The 16,741-nt window shown below is 37.3% G+C and overlaps 1 protein-coding gene across 2 annotated transcripts in view; it reads right to left on the bottom strand.

Moving 5' to 3' along the window:
• LOC150087081 (uncharacterized) overlaps positions 1-16,741 on the bottom strand; it is a 136,269-nt gene that overhangs the window by 34,312 nt on the left and 85,216 nt on the right. For both annotated transcript variants that reach the window (XM_090371804.1, XM_090371805.1), the window contains exon 3: positions 16,296-16,542. In XM_090371804.1, the coding sequence (XP_090227930.1) occupies positions 16,296-16,542 (247 nt within the window). The remainder of the gene's footprint in view (positions 1-16,295; positions 16,543-16,741) is intronic.

The raw sequence follows: 16,741 nt of genomic DNA, 5'->3' as shown, positions 1-16,741 counted from the left end.
AGTGTGGGGGCCCATTGTTCTTTTCTATATTTATTAATGTATAATATTGGTGTAGATACACAATAGTTAACCCATAAATTTGAACTACGTATGTAGCCTTCACAACAAGATAGCTGGTATTGTACTACTTCAAATAAATAACACTTCTCTAGTAGACTCTAGTAGAGAATGACTACTGTTATTTATTTTCAGTGGATACCACCACCCAGACGATCGTTTCGAAGCTGGTGGGCTTCATCATCAGTGGGCGGGCAGGTACCCTGGTAATGCACATGCCATCACAGTTGCGAAGTTATATCCACAATATGAGAGATGCCAAAGGGTATTGGTAATAATGTATTTGAAAACAAAATGCACAAGGCATAATCCTTATAGGTTTTGGTAATTAACTATATAATATCGGTGTAGATACACCATAGTTAACCCATAAATTTGAACTACGTATGTAATGTAAAAGGCATCGTTTTAATAGTATCTCATATTGTGGGTTATGGCTTGTGCATTTCGTTTTCAAATACATTATTACCAACACCCTGTGGCATCTCTTATATGGTGGATATAACTTCTCAACTGTGATGGCATGTTGCATTACCAGGGTACCTGCCCGCCCACTGATGATGAAGCCCACTAGCTTTGAAACGATCGTCTGGGTGGTGATATCCACTGAAAATAAATAACGATACTCTTCTCTAATAGAGAAGCATTATTTATTTGAAGTAGTGCAATACCAGCTATCTCATTGTGAAGGCACCCACAATATGAGATACTATTAAAACGATGCCTTTTACACTACATACGTAGTTCAAATTTTGGTAAAATAATAAGAGGAGTTTACCTCAATATAGTACATAGAATACTTCCATATGATACCCTCCAGAAATTAAAACGAAAAACTTACATTAGAGTAACAAATAATTAAAAATCAATTTAACACAATTAAAAATATTTAAAAGAATATAATTAAAAATTTCAAAAATTTTCAAATCGATTTTCCTTCCTGAAGCTGACAATGCTTTTCGACCGTATGTCACGATCACAGGAATGAAAATTACCGAATAGGGTTGAACATGAAACTTGAATTGTGATTATTTGTCTTTGCGCATGCGCGTAAAGGCCCATGCATCAGAGATCAAATATGGCCGACGAACATTAACAGAATTCTCGTGTAATTTAATTTCTATGGTTTCTGCAATTAATAGTCTCGTATAATTACGTTGGACATTAAGTATTTTGGCCTCGTTAAATAAAAAAGTAAGTTTTTCGTTAATCGCATGAAAGACTAATTCTGACACTGCTGAACGAGAAGCACGAACTGAGGCTTCATGTTGATTAACACGAATTTTCAGAGAAAAACGCATTGAACCTTGGTAAGGCGAGTCGCAATCATCGCAAGAAATGTTGTATACCAGGTCATTAATCTGTGTTGATAATGAGGAAAGGACTGAGCAATTGTTCAGTATAGTATGTAATTTCCGTATTGGCCTGGCCACAGTTTTAAATTCGGTATCTTTAAAGAATCTGTTAAGCTGTTTGTGCCACTGTTCAACATATGGGACAGAAATAATTTTTTGATATTACTATTGTTGGTTGTTTTAGTATTTTGTATCCTATCCTTAGCTTGTACCCTAATTCGGTTTATTGTACCAAGGGGATAACCCCTGTTTAAGAACCTGCTAGTTAATATTTGTATTTCTGAGCCCAAAGCAGATTCCGTCGTTGAATATTTATAGGCATTTAGAAATTGATTAAAGATAATCGATCTTTTGTAGGTGAATGGGTGATGGCTATTATAATGTAGAAGCATACCGGTGTTTGTAGGTTTTCGGTAGATGCTAAATTGGATTTTATTCGAGTCCTGAGTAAGTGTGAAATTTAGAAAGTTTAATGACTTTGTATCCATATCCTCCCTTTCCAATGTAAATTTGAGTCTAGAATGAATATTATTAAATGAATGTAAAATGTCTTGGACATTACAGTCAGTCCTCGTATAACACATGTTTACACTACACGAATTCGATCATACACGATTTATAAATAGGGGAATGATATCGTATATAACACGAACCAAATTCGCTTATGTACGATTCGCCTTTGTGTTTACAAGACATGGCAGTTGAACACTGAATCACCCCAACTGAACGCAACACGATAGGAATGAAGAGACGATTCTGAAAATGTATTTATATTTTTTTTATATCAGTGAAGGGGAAACACATTTCACCATAATAAGGTAAAAACCCACACAATTCCAGCTATCGGTATTATCGCAAATGCAATTAGATCGAGTTTACTACCAGTTTATAACAGATTCCACTAGCAGAAACGCAACTGTAAATTGTTTTTTTTTTTTTTGTTTTATGGTAGTAACCCCAGAAATGTGCTTTAGTAAAATGTTGTTAAGTGTATCTCTGCCTTTACGGTGCTGTTTATTCAATTGCTACGCATGCACAGCTTGTTTGTGTATCAAGTGTGCCTTTTCATTTTGTAATTGTGCTTTATTCCCTAAAGATGAGTAAAATACTTAAAAGGTGTGAAAAGGAAGCGTCCTAGTGAAGACACTACAGATTCAGAGAGAAAAAGAAAAGCAATTCGATAAACAGAGGCGGACTGGGTCAAAAATTCTTACCCGGGAAAATTTGTAGTGGCCTCATACTATGGTTTATGGCCAAAATCACACCGCCTCTGGGGTTTCCCTGGTAAGGCTTATGGCCAGTCCGCCTCTGTCGATAGAGAAAAAATATGAAATCGTGAAACGCTTTGAGCGAAATGAAAGACCATGTGATATTGCACATGCTACAGGCCTAAATCAGGCAACGCCGAGAATTAGAAAGAATGCAGAGAAAATAAAAACAACTTTCATAGCAGGAACAACTCAAAGTGTAATTAAAATCCATTAGATCAAGACAAAGAATTGGAAGAGATGGAATGGCTGTCATCTGTTTGTATAGAAAATCAAACGATAAACAAGTTTGCTTACGATAGAAGCAAAAGCATTAGCAATATTTTATTATGTAATAGTCATAATAAAATATGTAAGTAATGTTTTAGTTAAAATGTGTGTTCAATCTTGGGTGGTAGGCACCTAATCCTATTTTTCCCATAGGGCCTGTTGTTTATATTGCACGATTTTGCATTGCACGAGGGTTTCTAGGAACACACCCATCATGCTACACGAGAACTGACTGTACTACTATCAGTAATAACTAGAACATCATCTAAATACCTCCCATAGTATGTGATACGGGGTCGAAAAGGTGTCAAATGTACATACTCAATTATTGAGAGATAGATCTCTGACATTAAGCCGCTCAGGCTCAAACCCATTGGCAACCCAAAAATTTGTTTGTACACCTTGTCTTGAAAGGTAATATAGTTGGTCTCAACTAACAGTTTAATTAAGTGAAAAATTTCCTTAATAGGTAGCTTCGTATAATTAATCGGTATCGAATTATTATTTAACATATCCCAAATAATAGCTAATGTGTATTCAACGTTTATATTTGTATATAACGAGGTAACATTTAGTGAGAATAAATTGTCATTGTCGCCAAGTCTACAGTGTTTAAGATTATGAAATAATGTATCGTAGTTCTTAATCCCAAATTGTATTACCTGTCTAAAGTGTTTTATAATGCTATATATATGTGTGGCTAAGGATGAAAATGCCGAGTTCCTGTAGGAAATAGGTCGAATAGGAAATCCAGTTTTGTGTAATTTTACCTGACCGAAAAGTGCAGGAATATTGTATGTTCTGGCCTTCAATTCCTTTAACTGAGCCATTGTGATGTAGTCTTTTTTCAATATGTGGTTAATGTTTTATTGTGTTGATTGACCAAGTTGGTAAACAGTGCCGGGTCTACTTCAAATTAAGTGGAGGTATTTAAAACAACTGAATCTAACTTATTAATATAATCAGGTTTATCTAGTATTACTACTGTATGCCCTCTGTATAATAATGTCCTTATTTTCGCGAAGTTCTTGTAAAGCTGAACTCTCATGTGTATTCATTTAGGAAGTCATGTTTATTTTATGTTATTCACTATTTGGTTAACTTGTTGAATAAATAAATCTTTGTGTGGAACATTACAAAGTCCAAATTCAATATCAATTATGCACTGTTTTTTTAGGTAGTTTTCAAGATGGTAAATTATAATTTAATCCTTTGGATAAAAGTGAAATCTGGTACTGTGATAGTGTACACAAGGAAAGATTTGTAACCTGTTGATATGTCGGTTCGTTGAATACTGGGTGAGGGAGTGTTCGTGAACTAGCTGACGTATTCTGTGGTAGTACGTTGTGTGTCTGTGGGGGGGGGGGGTGTCACCCAACTCGTGTACTTGGTCGCAAGCCCGCGACAATGTGCTAGAATTCGTATTGAACGTGACTGTTTTTTTTTTTTTTTTAATTTCTGAGGCCTGTGCTTCTCGTCGCAAATCTATGGAGGTCTTCAATACAGACCAATCGTTAGGATGTAGATAATTTTTTAATTTATTGCGAAGCTTCCTAACCTGAGAAAGGTATTTTTGTTTATTTGAATATCGAGATTTTAAGGGAAGTTTAATGATATTACGCGATGTGGCCAGTGTTAGTTGTTTTATGCCTGAAGTTTTTTTATTTAAATTAACCCTGGCAAACTTCAGAATGATGCTGTTTTGAAGGCAATATTTTAGAAAAGAAATATGGTAACTTTGGGCCGAGTATCTTAGTGTTGATTTAATGTAATTTTGCACCAAGCTGTTCAAAAAATCCCCCATAATTGTGTGTATCGATAGGTTACACCTGGAGAGACAGGAAGTGAATGAAATAGTCAATAAGAGTTTAAAAAATGATTAGATAGTATGAATCAGAGCTGTAATGCTCAATACATTCTACGTTGACATTAACATTTTAAAATAATGAGTTTACCTCAATATAGTACGCAAAACATTTCCGTATGATATCCTCCATAAATAAAACAAAAAACTTAGATTAGAGTAACAAATAATAAAAAATCAATTTAATGCAATTAAAAATATTTAAAAGAATATAACGAAAATTTTCAAAAAGATTTTCCTTCCTGAAGCCGACATGCTTTTTTGTTGTCAACGAAAATTTTCATTATATTCTTTTAAATATTTTTAATTGTGTTAAACTGGTTTTTAATTATTTGTTACTCTAATGTAAGTTTTTGGTTTTAATTTCTGGAGGGTATCATGCGGAAGTGTTCTACGTACTATATTGAGGTAAACTCCTCTTATTTTACAAAAATATTAATATCAACGTAGAACATATTGAGCATTACAGTTCTGATTCATACTATGTAGTTCAAATTTATGGGTTAGCTACGGTGTTTGTTATTTGGTTTTTTTTAGGAGCATTAGCAACTAAGGCCATATTGCACCAGGAATATGCGGTGGTCATTCCCTGACCTTTCTGCATCCTCCGTATTTGGTGGTGACGGGCTCGAACCCCGGTCTAATCAAGAAGCGTGTGCTAGCACTGCTGCTCCTTCCCACCTGGCTACGGAGGTGCCACTAGTTACGGTGTATCTACACCGATATTATATAGTTAATTACCAAAACCCATAAGGATTAGGCCTAGTGCATTTCGTTTTCGAATATATATATTAATGATACTGATGAATGCACAACAGGCTTAATGTCTAAGTTTGCAGATGATACAACAGTTGGCAAGGTAGTTAATGACAGTAATCAGAATAATCTACTGCAACAAAATCTAGAAAAATTAGCGAGATTGTCTGAGAAGTGACAAATGAAGTTTAATTTGACAAATGCAAGATACTTCATATTGGGAGCAGTAACCCCAGATTAGCATTAGTAGAGACATACGATGCAAGAAAGCAAGCTTATGGAGCATCAGCCGAAAAAAAAAAAAAAAAACTCCCATTTCACCCCTCCATTCATTCCAAATGCCTGTCCAGCTCAGCCTTAAATTTATTTAGGCTATTAGCTTCCACAACAAAAGATGGAAGCCTGTTCCATCAATGAACCTGCTGGCTAAAGTCAATTTTCCGCAGATCTATGCTGGCTAAAGGCAATTTTCTGCACATCTATTCTACAACTATCTTTCCTCAATTTCAAACTGTGCCCCCTCAGGTTCTTAGTCTGAGCAAGAGGAAAAATCACATCAGCATTCAGCTTGCTCAACCCATTCAACCTTCTACACCTCAATCAGATCACTTTGCAGGTGCCTACTCTCCAGGTGATGCAATTTGCAGAACTTAAGCCTTTCTTGGTAAGAGCACCCCCTTTGCTTCCCTCACCAATCTTGTTGCCCTTCTTTGTACTCGTTCTAGCAACTCTACATCTTTCCTAAAATTAGGCCTACAGACCTGTACACAGTACTCTAGGTGTTGCTTGACCATTGCCTTGTATAACGGGATAATCACCTCCCTGTCCCTGCTATCAAAATTCCTATATATATCATTGACAAGACTCCATGAACTGCCCTAGCAGCCTGTCTGCATTGCTCCGCAAACTTCACAGTTGACTGCACAATTACCTCCAGGTCTCTTTCACTTTCTGCTTCCCTTCACACAGTTCGTACGTTTCTCTTCGGTTATCGCTACCCATATGCAGTACCATGCATTTGTGAATGTTAAACTCCAGTTGCCACTTCTCAGCCCATTTTTCCCAACTTATCTGATCCAGTTGGAGTAGCATACTGTCGTTAACAACACTGCCAACCTTTGTATCATCTGCCAACTTGGACATTAAACCTGATATACCTTCATCAATATCATTGATAAATATACAAAACAACAATGGACCCAACACCGAACCCAGGGAAACTCCACTAATAACATTTGTCCACAAAGAGCAGTGTCCATTGATTAGCACTCTCTGTCATCTCCCACTCAACCATCCCTTTACTCATTGCAGCAAGTTACCCTTAATGCCATACCTCTCCAATTTGTACAGCAGTCTTCTATATGTAACAGTATCAAAAGCTTTCCTGAAATACAAGTGTATGATATTAAAATTATTTTTGGCATTCACTTTCTTTGGGACCATACCATAGTATCCAATCAAAAGTGGTCATACAAGATCTCCCTTAAACAAACCCATGCTGTGTCTTAGCTATTACTGCAGTCTTGTCTAGATGATCCTGTAATGCTTCTTTAACCAGTGATTCCATTATTTTCCCCAAAACACAAGTTAAACTAACAGGTCTCTAGTTACTTGTGCCACCTTTTGAACCGTCTTGGTAAATTGGTGATACATTTGCACACATTCAGTCCATGGGGATCTCCCCTGAGTCCAAGGAAGCTCTCATAATTATGGCTAAGGGTTTGCTTACTTCCTTTGCTGCCTCTTTTAATATAACTGGATAGATTCCATCCACCCTAGGTGCCTTCCTTATGTTTAATTTCAACAATTTCTCCTCCACTTTGCTCTCAGTTATTACAAAATCGCTTAGCTCAGCTCCCTGTTAGCGTTTGATAAACTTCTGGGCCTCCCCTCATTGAATAATCCCTCATGTGTGGATGTAGATGCAAAATACTCATTCAGTTTATCAGCAACCTGAGCATGCTCATCAACCCATGTATGTTAAGTGGTCCAATCTGATTCATCCCTTTCCTTCTAGAGTTTACATAAGTAAAGAACTCTTTACTGTTTCACTTTGCATCTTTTGCCAAAGATTTCTCGTAATCTGCCTTCGACTGCCTAACCTCCTTTGTGAATTGATTACAGACTAGTTTATACCTGCCATAGGCTTCTGTGTCACCTGATACTTTATATGCATCCCATACATTTTTCTTTTCTGCCACGAGCCTCATTAATTCATCTGACATCCATTTAGGCCTAAACCTTGAATGGTATTTCTTAGTTAGTTGGAATGAAAAGCCTAGTAGCCTTCAAAATTAAGTCCCTAAAGGCTTCCAATTTAGAATTCAACATTGGTAACATCATCAGTTTTTCCCACTGTACAGAATTTAAACTGTCTGAGACCTCTGTAGTCACCTTTACGAAAGCAAAAGCCCTTCCCTTTAGCCTTGATGGTAGTTACATCTTAAAGTAATTCCCACATCAATACATTGTGATCACTGTCACCCAGTGGTTCCTTTATCTGCAGATTCTTAATGCATGAATAATCACTGCTGATAATCAGATCAAGAGTATTACTCCCTCTGGTTGCCTCTCGAACTGTAGAAAACAGTCATCCAATAAATCCACAGAAATCTTGCTAGTGTGCAATTGACCAACCCACAAGTTCCAGTCAATATCAGAAAGTTAAAATCCCCCATAAGACTTTCTGATTTAATGGCCCACTCTACTTCTCTGCACAATTGCTCATTATACTCATCAGATTCATTAGGGCTGAATTGATCGACAAGGCTCTCATCATATACTCCCACCTATCATGTTAATGTACCAACTGTGTGGTACCACACCCAGAGCAGCAGAGAATGAAAAAGACTGAAGGTAACTGTGCAGTCAGAAATGAAGTTCTCTGAGTAGATCATGGGGGTTTTGGTAATGATATACAGGAATTCTGCCAGCAGGGATAGGGAGGTGATTACCTCTTTGTATAAGGCAATGGTTAGGCCACACCTTGAATACTGCATACAGGTCTGGAAGTCTTGTTTTAGGAAGGATGTGGATCTGCTGGAATGGGTGCAGAAAAGATCAACATTAACTGATGAGGAGAGCAATAGTGTGCTCTTAACAGGAACAGCTACAATTTTGCAAATTGCAGAGACTGGAGACTAGGCACCTGAGAGATCTGAGTGAGGTATTTTAAGGCCTTGAATGGATTGAGTAAACTCAATGCTGAAGGAGTTCTTCCTCTTGTTTAGACTACGCAAATGAAGTGGCATAAATTCAAACCAAGGAAGGATGGTAGCAGGTTGGATGTACAGAAATTTTCCTTCAGCCAGAAGGTAGTTGGGCACCTCCGTAGCCAGGTGGGTAGGAGCAGCAGTGCATAGCACACGCTTCTTGATTAGACCGGGGTTCGAGCCCATGACCACCAAATATGGAGGATGCGGAAAGGTCAGGGAATGACCACCGCATATCCCCGAAGCAATATGGCTTTAGTTGCTAATGCTCCTAAAAACCAAATAACAACAACAACAACAACAAGGTGGTTGATTGTTGAAACAGACTCCAACCTGGTTTGTGCAGTTGGGGAACAAAATTAAAGGAAGAACTAGATAAACTCTTAGAGGGGATGGATAGGTTAAATGGGAAGTGCTGGCATTCTTGCATCATTTACCACTACTACTACTAATAATAATAATAATGTGTATTGATAACATTAACTGAACCACGTTAATTATTGTTAATGAGTAAATTTTATTGTGTTAAAATATTACATTAAGTTAAACTTCTACACAATGGAACTACTTATTGGCAACATTTCTGGATTCCACATCAAATCCTGTGATCAGGCCTAAGAATTGAGATATTAATGAAAATAAAATTCCAAAAAGTTAGCTTGCATGTGGAGAATTACTTAAGAATCAGAAGGAAGGATGCTGCATTGTGTACCTATACATTAACAAAAGGAAATCAAATGGCGGTTGGAGAGGGACGCTGTTTATATCCTTACCCCCCCCCCACAAGTAGCACTGCATTCCTCATGTGCTACCCCTAAGCAAAATAAAATTTGCCACCCTAAATGTTGAATACTGATAAGCGTTAACAAATCAGAAAACAATATCAAAAAAATTTTGGCGCCCTCTTGAACTACCACCCGTAAGTAACGCTTACCTGGCCTACCCATTTGCGGCGGCCCTGCTCCCACCCCACAAGGTTTGGCTCCTTTTTTCTTAAATGAAATTGTATAAAGAAATACAATAAGTCCACAAATTACATGTGTTCAAGTTACACAGATCTGTAGAGACATGGATACACATGTACAGCTTGTTTGTTTTTTTTTTTTTTTTTTTGTTTAACAGCTTAAACACATCAATTTCTACATGATCAACACCCTCTACAGGAAAATATATATTATAATACTTGAATACTTCTATAATGGTATTTTTTGTTTATAAAATTTTTATTATTTTGTTGATAAAGTCAAAAATATTCAGTATTTAAACATTGTTGAACTTGCATGGAAACTTTCAGAATGACTTAGCCGTATAAGGTGTTAACTAATTGTAAATGCAAATTTCCAATAATAAATGAAGATAATTATATATAACACTAGAAAACCAAGTCTGTTATGCAGGGAAATTTACTGGTATACAATTTAACTGTTCCACAACAGAGCCAGAGAACAATCATTAATTTGGCTAACAAGCAGTTATCAGAAATTTGTCAGCTAGATTCTTGGGGAGCTGTCAAGTTACACATAGCTGGTATTTTGCACTTAGCTGATTACACATAATGTTACATGAAACTATTAAAATATAATAACAAATAAATTTGTTAATTGTTAACTCTGATATACACAATTTATTACAAATTGTCGTCTACAGAATTTCTTTAAACACAATTCTTCATACTGTTATGATCTATGGAAACTTTGATGCCATTCTATGGCTACACCTTGACAATGCCTCATACAGCTGCTCACAAAAGTTTTCAATGACAACCACCATGTCAAAATACTTTTCTTACAACTTGTGTACAATCATAAAGATCAACAATGATATTGTCGAACAAAAGCCTCATAAAGTCTGCATAATATGCATTTGAGACTGTCTAGCCTGTCTGAAGGGTAATCCACTAGCAACACCCTATCATCATCACAAAAAAACTGATTCCATCACCTTGCCAGCAGCAGGAATCAACTTGACTTGCTTTGGAGGAGGAGAAGAGCTGTTTTCACCGTTTGGACTGCAACTTTGTCTCTGGCTGAAAGTGATGGTCCCAAGTCTCAAATTCACAGTCACAAACCTTGCAAGGAAATTTTCTAGATCTACATAAAAACAATACAAATGTTCACTTTAGTATTAGTAGAGGCATATGATGCAAGAAAGCAGGCTTATACAGCATCAGCCAAAAAAAAAAAAAAATCTCCCATTTCACCCCTCCATTCATTCCAAATCCCGCCCAGCTCAGCCTTAAATTTATTTAGGTCAACTTCCACAACAAAAGATGTCAGTCTTCGTAAGAGCACCCCTTTGTTCCCCCTCACCAATCTTGTTGCCCTTCTTTGTACTCGTTCTAGCAACTCTACATCCTTCCTAAAATGAGACCTCCAGACCTGTACACAGTACTCTAGCTGTGGCCTGACATTGCCTTGTACAATGGGATAACACCTGCCTGTCCCTGCTAGCAAAATTCCTATATATATCATTAACAAGACTCCATGACCTGCCCCAGCAGCCCATCTGCACTACTCAGTGAACTTCATATTTGACTGCACAATTACCCCCAGGTCTTTTTCACTTTCCACTTCCCGGAGTATAGTACCGTAGAGTTGGTATGTTTCTCTTAGGTTACTGCTGCCCATATGCATTTGTCAATGTTAAATTTTGCATTTGTCAATGTTAAATTTTGCATTTGTCAATGTTAAACTTCAGTTGCCACTTCTTAGCCCATTTGCCCAATTTATCTAGATCCAGTTGGAGTAGCATACTGTCTTTACTGTCGTTAACAACCCTGCAAACCTTTGTATCATCTGCAAACTTGGACAATAATCCTGATATACCTTCATCAATATCATTGATGAATACACTTGACAACTCTTGTGCATTTTTGGTCTACTGTCAACAAACCCATTACCCTCATATCATCTGCAAACCCATGTGACAAACCCATGTTTGTATGTGACAAACCCATTACCCTCATATCATCTGCAAACTTGGACAATAATCCTGATATACCTTCATCAATATCATTGATGAATACACTTGACAACTCTTGTGCATTTTTGGTCTACTGTCAACAACTTTGGGACCCACTGTGCTGACACTATTCTCACTCTTCACAGAGAGAACCTCAGTTATTAAGTGGCACACATGTTCAGATGAGATGCCCAAGATACTGGCAGTGTACTGAACTGTCATTTGTCAATCACTCATTACCAGATCGTGCATATAATTCTAATTCCATGTAAGGATGTATTTCTAATTCCATGGATGTAATTCTATCTAATAGAATTACATCCATGTGAAGTTTTTCTGTTTTTAATGTGCAGAATACATCAGAGTCACAACTAATGGGTCAAATTCAGAAAAATGAAAGCAGAAAAAAGAGGAAAAATAACTCCTCCAGTTAGTGTACTGAAAGTTAACAAGCCAAGTGCCAAATGCCTCCTAGATATACTCGGAGAGATTATAAAAAGTTAATATAGTAGGTTTCCATTGCTTCTGTTCCTGTGGAATGAATTATATCTGTACAAATGAGTGTTTGCAAAGTCAATTTGCATGCTGTTCTGCAAAAAAACCCTAAACAATTCAAGAGGTAAACACAACCCCCCTCTCTGCCTGAGGCCAGCTAGCAATATCCCCAGTTGAAGAGGCATTTAAAGATTCTTCCCATCTACATCAGTATTCAAACAAAAACTTTATGTGACAAACCCATTACCCTCATAGCATTAAACTCAGAAGTAACAGGAGAGACTGCTTCTACAGGGATGGGATACACTTAAATAGAAAGAGTGCAAGAATATTTGCTGATGCTATCGAGGCAGTGTTAGGTGGGTCGGAAAACTGCTAGCTTGGGGGGAATACAAGGACTAACAGATTAACAGTAGCCACTGGCAGAGGTGAAAGTGATTCTTGCACTGCTTCTATTGGAATGAGCAGCAGCATGGAAAACATAATGCAGGATATTTCAGAGAATGCTGGGAGTCATTGAGGTACAAGTAAACACATGGGTTGTGTTCGAGTAGCTAAGAATAGCAACAGGTGCATGTATACTTGCGTGTACACCAATGCTAGGAGTTTGGTAAATAAATTTGATCAATTTGAGGTATTGTTGGGATATCAGAGACGTGGTGTCACACAGATATAAGGAATGCAGAACTGGAATTTGAGGAGTACAATGTGTACAGAAAGGATAGACAGGATAGGAAGGGATGAGGGATTATGCTATTAGTTAAGAAACACAAAATCCAAGGAAGTGAAGCTAGTCGACATCGCTGGGTTTGTTTGTTATTTGGTTTTTAGGAGCATTAGCAACTAAGGCCATATTGCTCCGGGAATATGCGGTGGTCATTCCCTTGACCTTTCCACATCCTCCGTGTTTGGTGGTGACGAGCTTGAACCCCGGTCTAATCAAGAAGCATGTGCTACACACTGCTGCTCCTTCCCACCTGGCTACGGAGGCGGCTCGCTGGACAGTGTGCAGTGTCGAATCTGTTTGGTGTGACATAAGCAGTGGGAGATCAAAATTGAGAGTAGGAGTGTGCTATAGGCCTAATGACTCTGATGAGTACAATAAGAAACTGTACAGGGAAATAGAGTGGGCAAGTAAATCAAAGAGTCTTATAATGGGGATTTAAATTTCCCAGATATTGACTGGAATTTGTGGGTTGGTCACTCACACACTAACAAGGCTTTTGTGGATTTATTGGATGATTGTTTTCTACATCAGCATGTGATCTGATTATTGGTAGTGATTCTTCATGCATTAAGAATCTGCAGATAAAGGAACCACTGTGTGGCAGTGATCACAGTGTGCTGAAGTGGGATTTACTCAAAGAGGTAACTACCATCAGGGGTAAAGAGAAGAGTTTTTGCTTTCGTAAAGGCGACTATGATGGTCTGAGACAGTACTGAAATTCTATACGGTGGGACCAACTGATGATGTTACAAACAGCAAATTCAAAATGGGAAGCATTCAAAGAACTTATCTTGGAAACTACTAGGCTTTACATACCAACTATGAAATATTGTTCAAGGTTTAGGCCTAAATGGATGTCAGATGAACTAATGAGACATATGGCAGAGAAGAAAAATGCATGGGATACATATAAATTAACACGTGACACAGAAGCCTACGATAGAATAAGTTGATCTGTAACCAAGTTACAAAGGAGGTTAGGCAGGCGAAGGCAGATTACGAGAAATCTTTGGCAAAGAGTTCTTTACTTATGTAAACTCTAGAAGGAAGGGGATGAATCAGTTGACCATCAATATCCACTTGATACTGATGGTTCACCTGTTGATGATCCTGCTCAGGTAGCTAACAAACTAAATGAATATTCAGGGAGGGGAATGCCAGAGGTGTATTCAACTCTGGCAGTAAGCTAGATAATCTTTGTAATAACTGAGAGTAAAGTGGAGGAGAAATTGTTGAAGATAAACACAAGAAAGGCACATGAGGAGGATGGGATATATCCAATTATATTAAAGGAGGCAGCCAAGGAAGTAAGCAAACCCTTAGCAATAATTATCAGAGCTTCCTTGGACTCAGGGGAGGTGCCCATGGACTGGAGATGTGCAATTGTGACCCCAATTCACAAAGGAGGATCAAAGTGCGACACAAGTAATTACAGACCTATTAGTTTAACTTCCGTTCCATGAAATTACTGGTGGCACTGGTTAAAGAAGCACTGCAAGAACATCTAGACAAGACTTCAGTTATAGCTTGGACACAGCATGTGTTTGTTAAGGGGAAGTCTTGTCTGACCAATTTGATTGGATACTATGATGTGATCACAAAGGAACTGGATGCAGGGAATAATTTTGATATCATATATTTGGATCTTAGAAAGGCTTTTGATACTGCTGCACAAATTAGAGCAGTGTGGCATTGGAGGCAAATTGCTGCTATAGATAAAGGGATGGTTGAGTGGGAGAAGACAGAGTGGTAATCAATGGACACTGCTCTTCGTGGACTAATGTTATTAGTGGATGCCCTCCAGGTTCAGTGTTGGGTCCATTGTTGTTTTCTGTATTTATTAATGATATTGATTATGGTATATCAGGCTTAGTTTGCAGACTGATGCTATGCTGCTGCAACAGGATCTGGAAAGGTTGAGCAGATGGGCTGAGAGGTGGCAAATGAAGTTTAACATTGACAAATGTAAAGTATTACATATGGGAAACAGCAATCCCAGAGCAATGTATCAACTCTGTGGTACTACACTGACAGTGGTAGAGAATGAAAAGGACCTGGGGGTAATTGTGCAGGCAGATAAGAAGTTCTCTGAGCAGTGCAGACAGGCTGCAAGAGTAGCTCATGGTGTCTTGTCAATGATATGCAAGAATTTTTCTAGCAGGGATAAGGAGGTGATTATTCCCTTGTATAAGGCAATGGTCAGGCCACACCTTGAGTACTGTATGCAGGTCTGGAGGCCTCATTTCGGAAGGATGTAGAGCTGCTGGAACGAGTACAGAGAAGGGCAACAAGATTAGTGAATGGAACAAAGGGTTGCTCTTACGAAGAATGGCTTAAGTTTTGCAAATTACTGTGTCTGGAGAGTAAGCACCGGCGAGGTGATCTGATAGAAGTGTATAAAGCCTTGAATGGTTTGAGCATGCTCAATGCCGATGGGATTCTTCCTCTTGTGCAGAATAATCACCTGAGACGGCATAAATTCAGATTGAGGAAAGACAGATGTAGGATAGATGTGCGGAAATTTGCCTTTAGCCAGCGGGTAGTTGGTTGGTGGAACAGACTTCCATCCCTTGTTGTGGAGGTTGATAGCCTAAATGAATTTAAGGCTCAGCTGGACAGGTATTTCGAACAAACGGAAGGGTGAAGTGGAAGTTTTTTTGTTTTTTTTTTGCAAGAAAGCAAGCTTAAGCATGCTGCATAAGCTTGCTTTCTTGCATCATATGCCTCTACTAATGCTAATGCTAAAAAAGTACTAACGAGTCTTTTAACCAATTATGTTTTGTTTAGAAATGTCCTCTGCATCAGAAATCAAATCGCTCTACAAATCTTGCTACAACTAAGACATTGCAAGAATTAAAATAAAATTATAATATTTATTTAATTACTAAAGTTTAATGACTAAACAGAACAATTTGTATAAAAGGGGTAAATTGAAAGTGATAAAACAGAACAAAATATGCTAGAACAGTAAAAAAAAATAAAAAAAAATAAAAAATTCGTGTGATTTTACTCTTGTTTTAGTGGTTTTCAAGAGGTTCACCTTCATTTCATCAAAATAACAATATGGTTATTATTGTTTTGTTTGCACTTTTTCCTCATGCTGTCTTTATCACATAAGTTTCATATTTGTTTTGTACATATTTCTTCAGCTGCTGCTAGCATAATTTGAAGCTTGAAATGTCAAATGAAATTTTGTATAGAATAAAACTTTTTCACTGTCTAATACCAAAGAGCAGAGTATGGTATAGTCTAATTCTATAATTCCTTTAATCTTGAAAATCACTGTAAAATACAACTGATAATATTATTAAAAATGTCAGATAACATTACCTTGTATAAGAATGAACCCATTTCAGATATGCCAATCTTTGATCCCTTTTTAAAACATGCTAAATAATCTCTTGTAAGGATAAAAAATCTTTCTTTCCAGCGGCTGAAAAATCTGTCCCATTGTTGCCACAATAAACCTTTTTTCAAGGTATTTCCTTCAAGTATATTAGCTTTTGAATCGACTTGTGACTGTGATGTTGTCATAATTCTTTCTTGTTTAGTCCAATTTCTCATTCCTCTATTCAATCTTTTAAAAAATAGTAAAAAATTTAATTTTATAAGTTATTCATTAAACAAGAAAAAAAATAAATGACAAAGCAATAAAATTAATGAAAAAGTAAGAAAGTGAATGCTGTATTGACAACAGGCTTTTAAGAAAGCCTCCTCCATCTTTCATCCATCTCACCACTAACACAATAATTTTAACTATTATAAGAAAAAACATA

Source organism: Mastigoproctus giganteus, chromosome 4, assembly GCF_048544385.1.
Source record: "Mastigoproctus giganteus isolate SK-2022 chromosome 4, ASM4854438v1, whole genome shotgun sequence".
Taxonomy (NCBI): domain Eukaryota; kingdom Metazoa; phylum Arthropoda; class Arachnida; order Uropygi; family Thelyphonidae; genus Mastigoproctus; species Mastigoproctus giganteus.
Note: the sequence above shows the minus strand (reverse complement) of the source record. Positions and strands in the feature narration are given on the sequence as shown.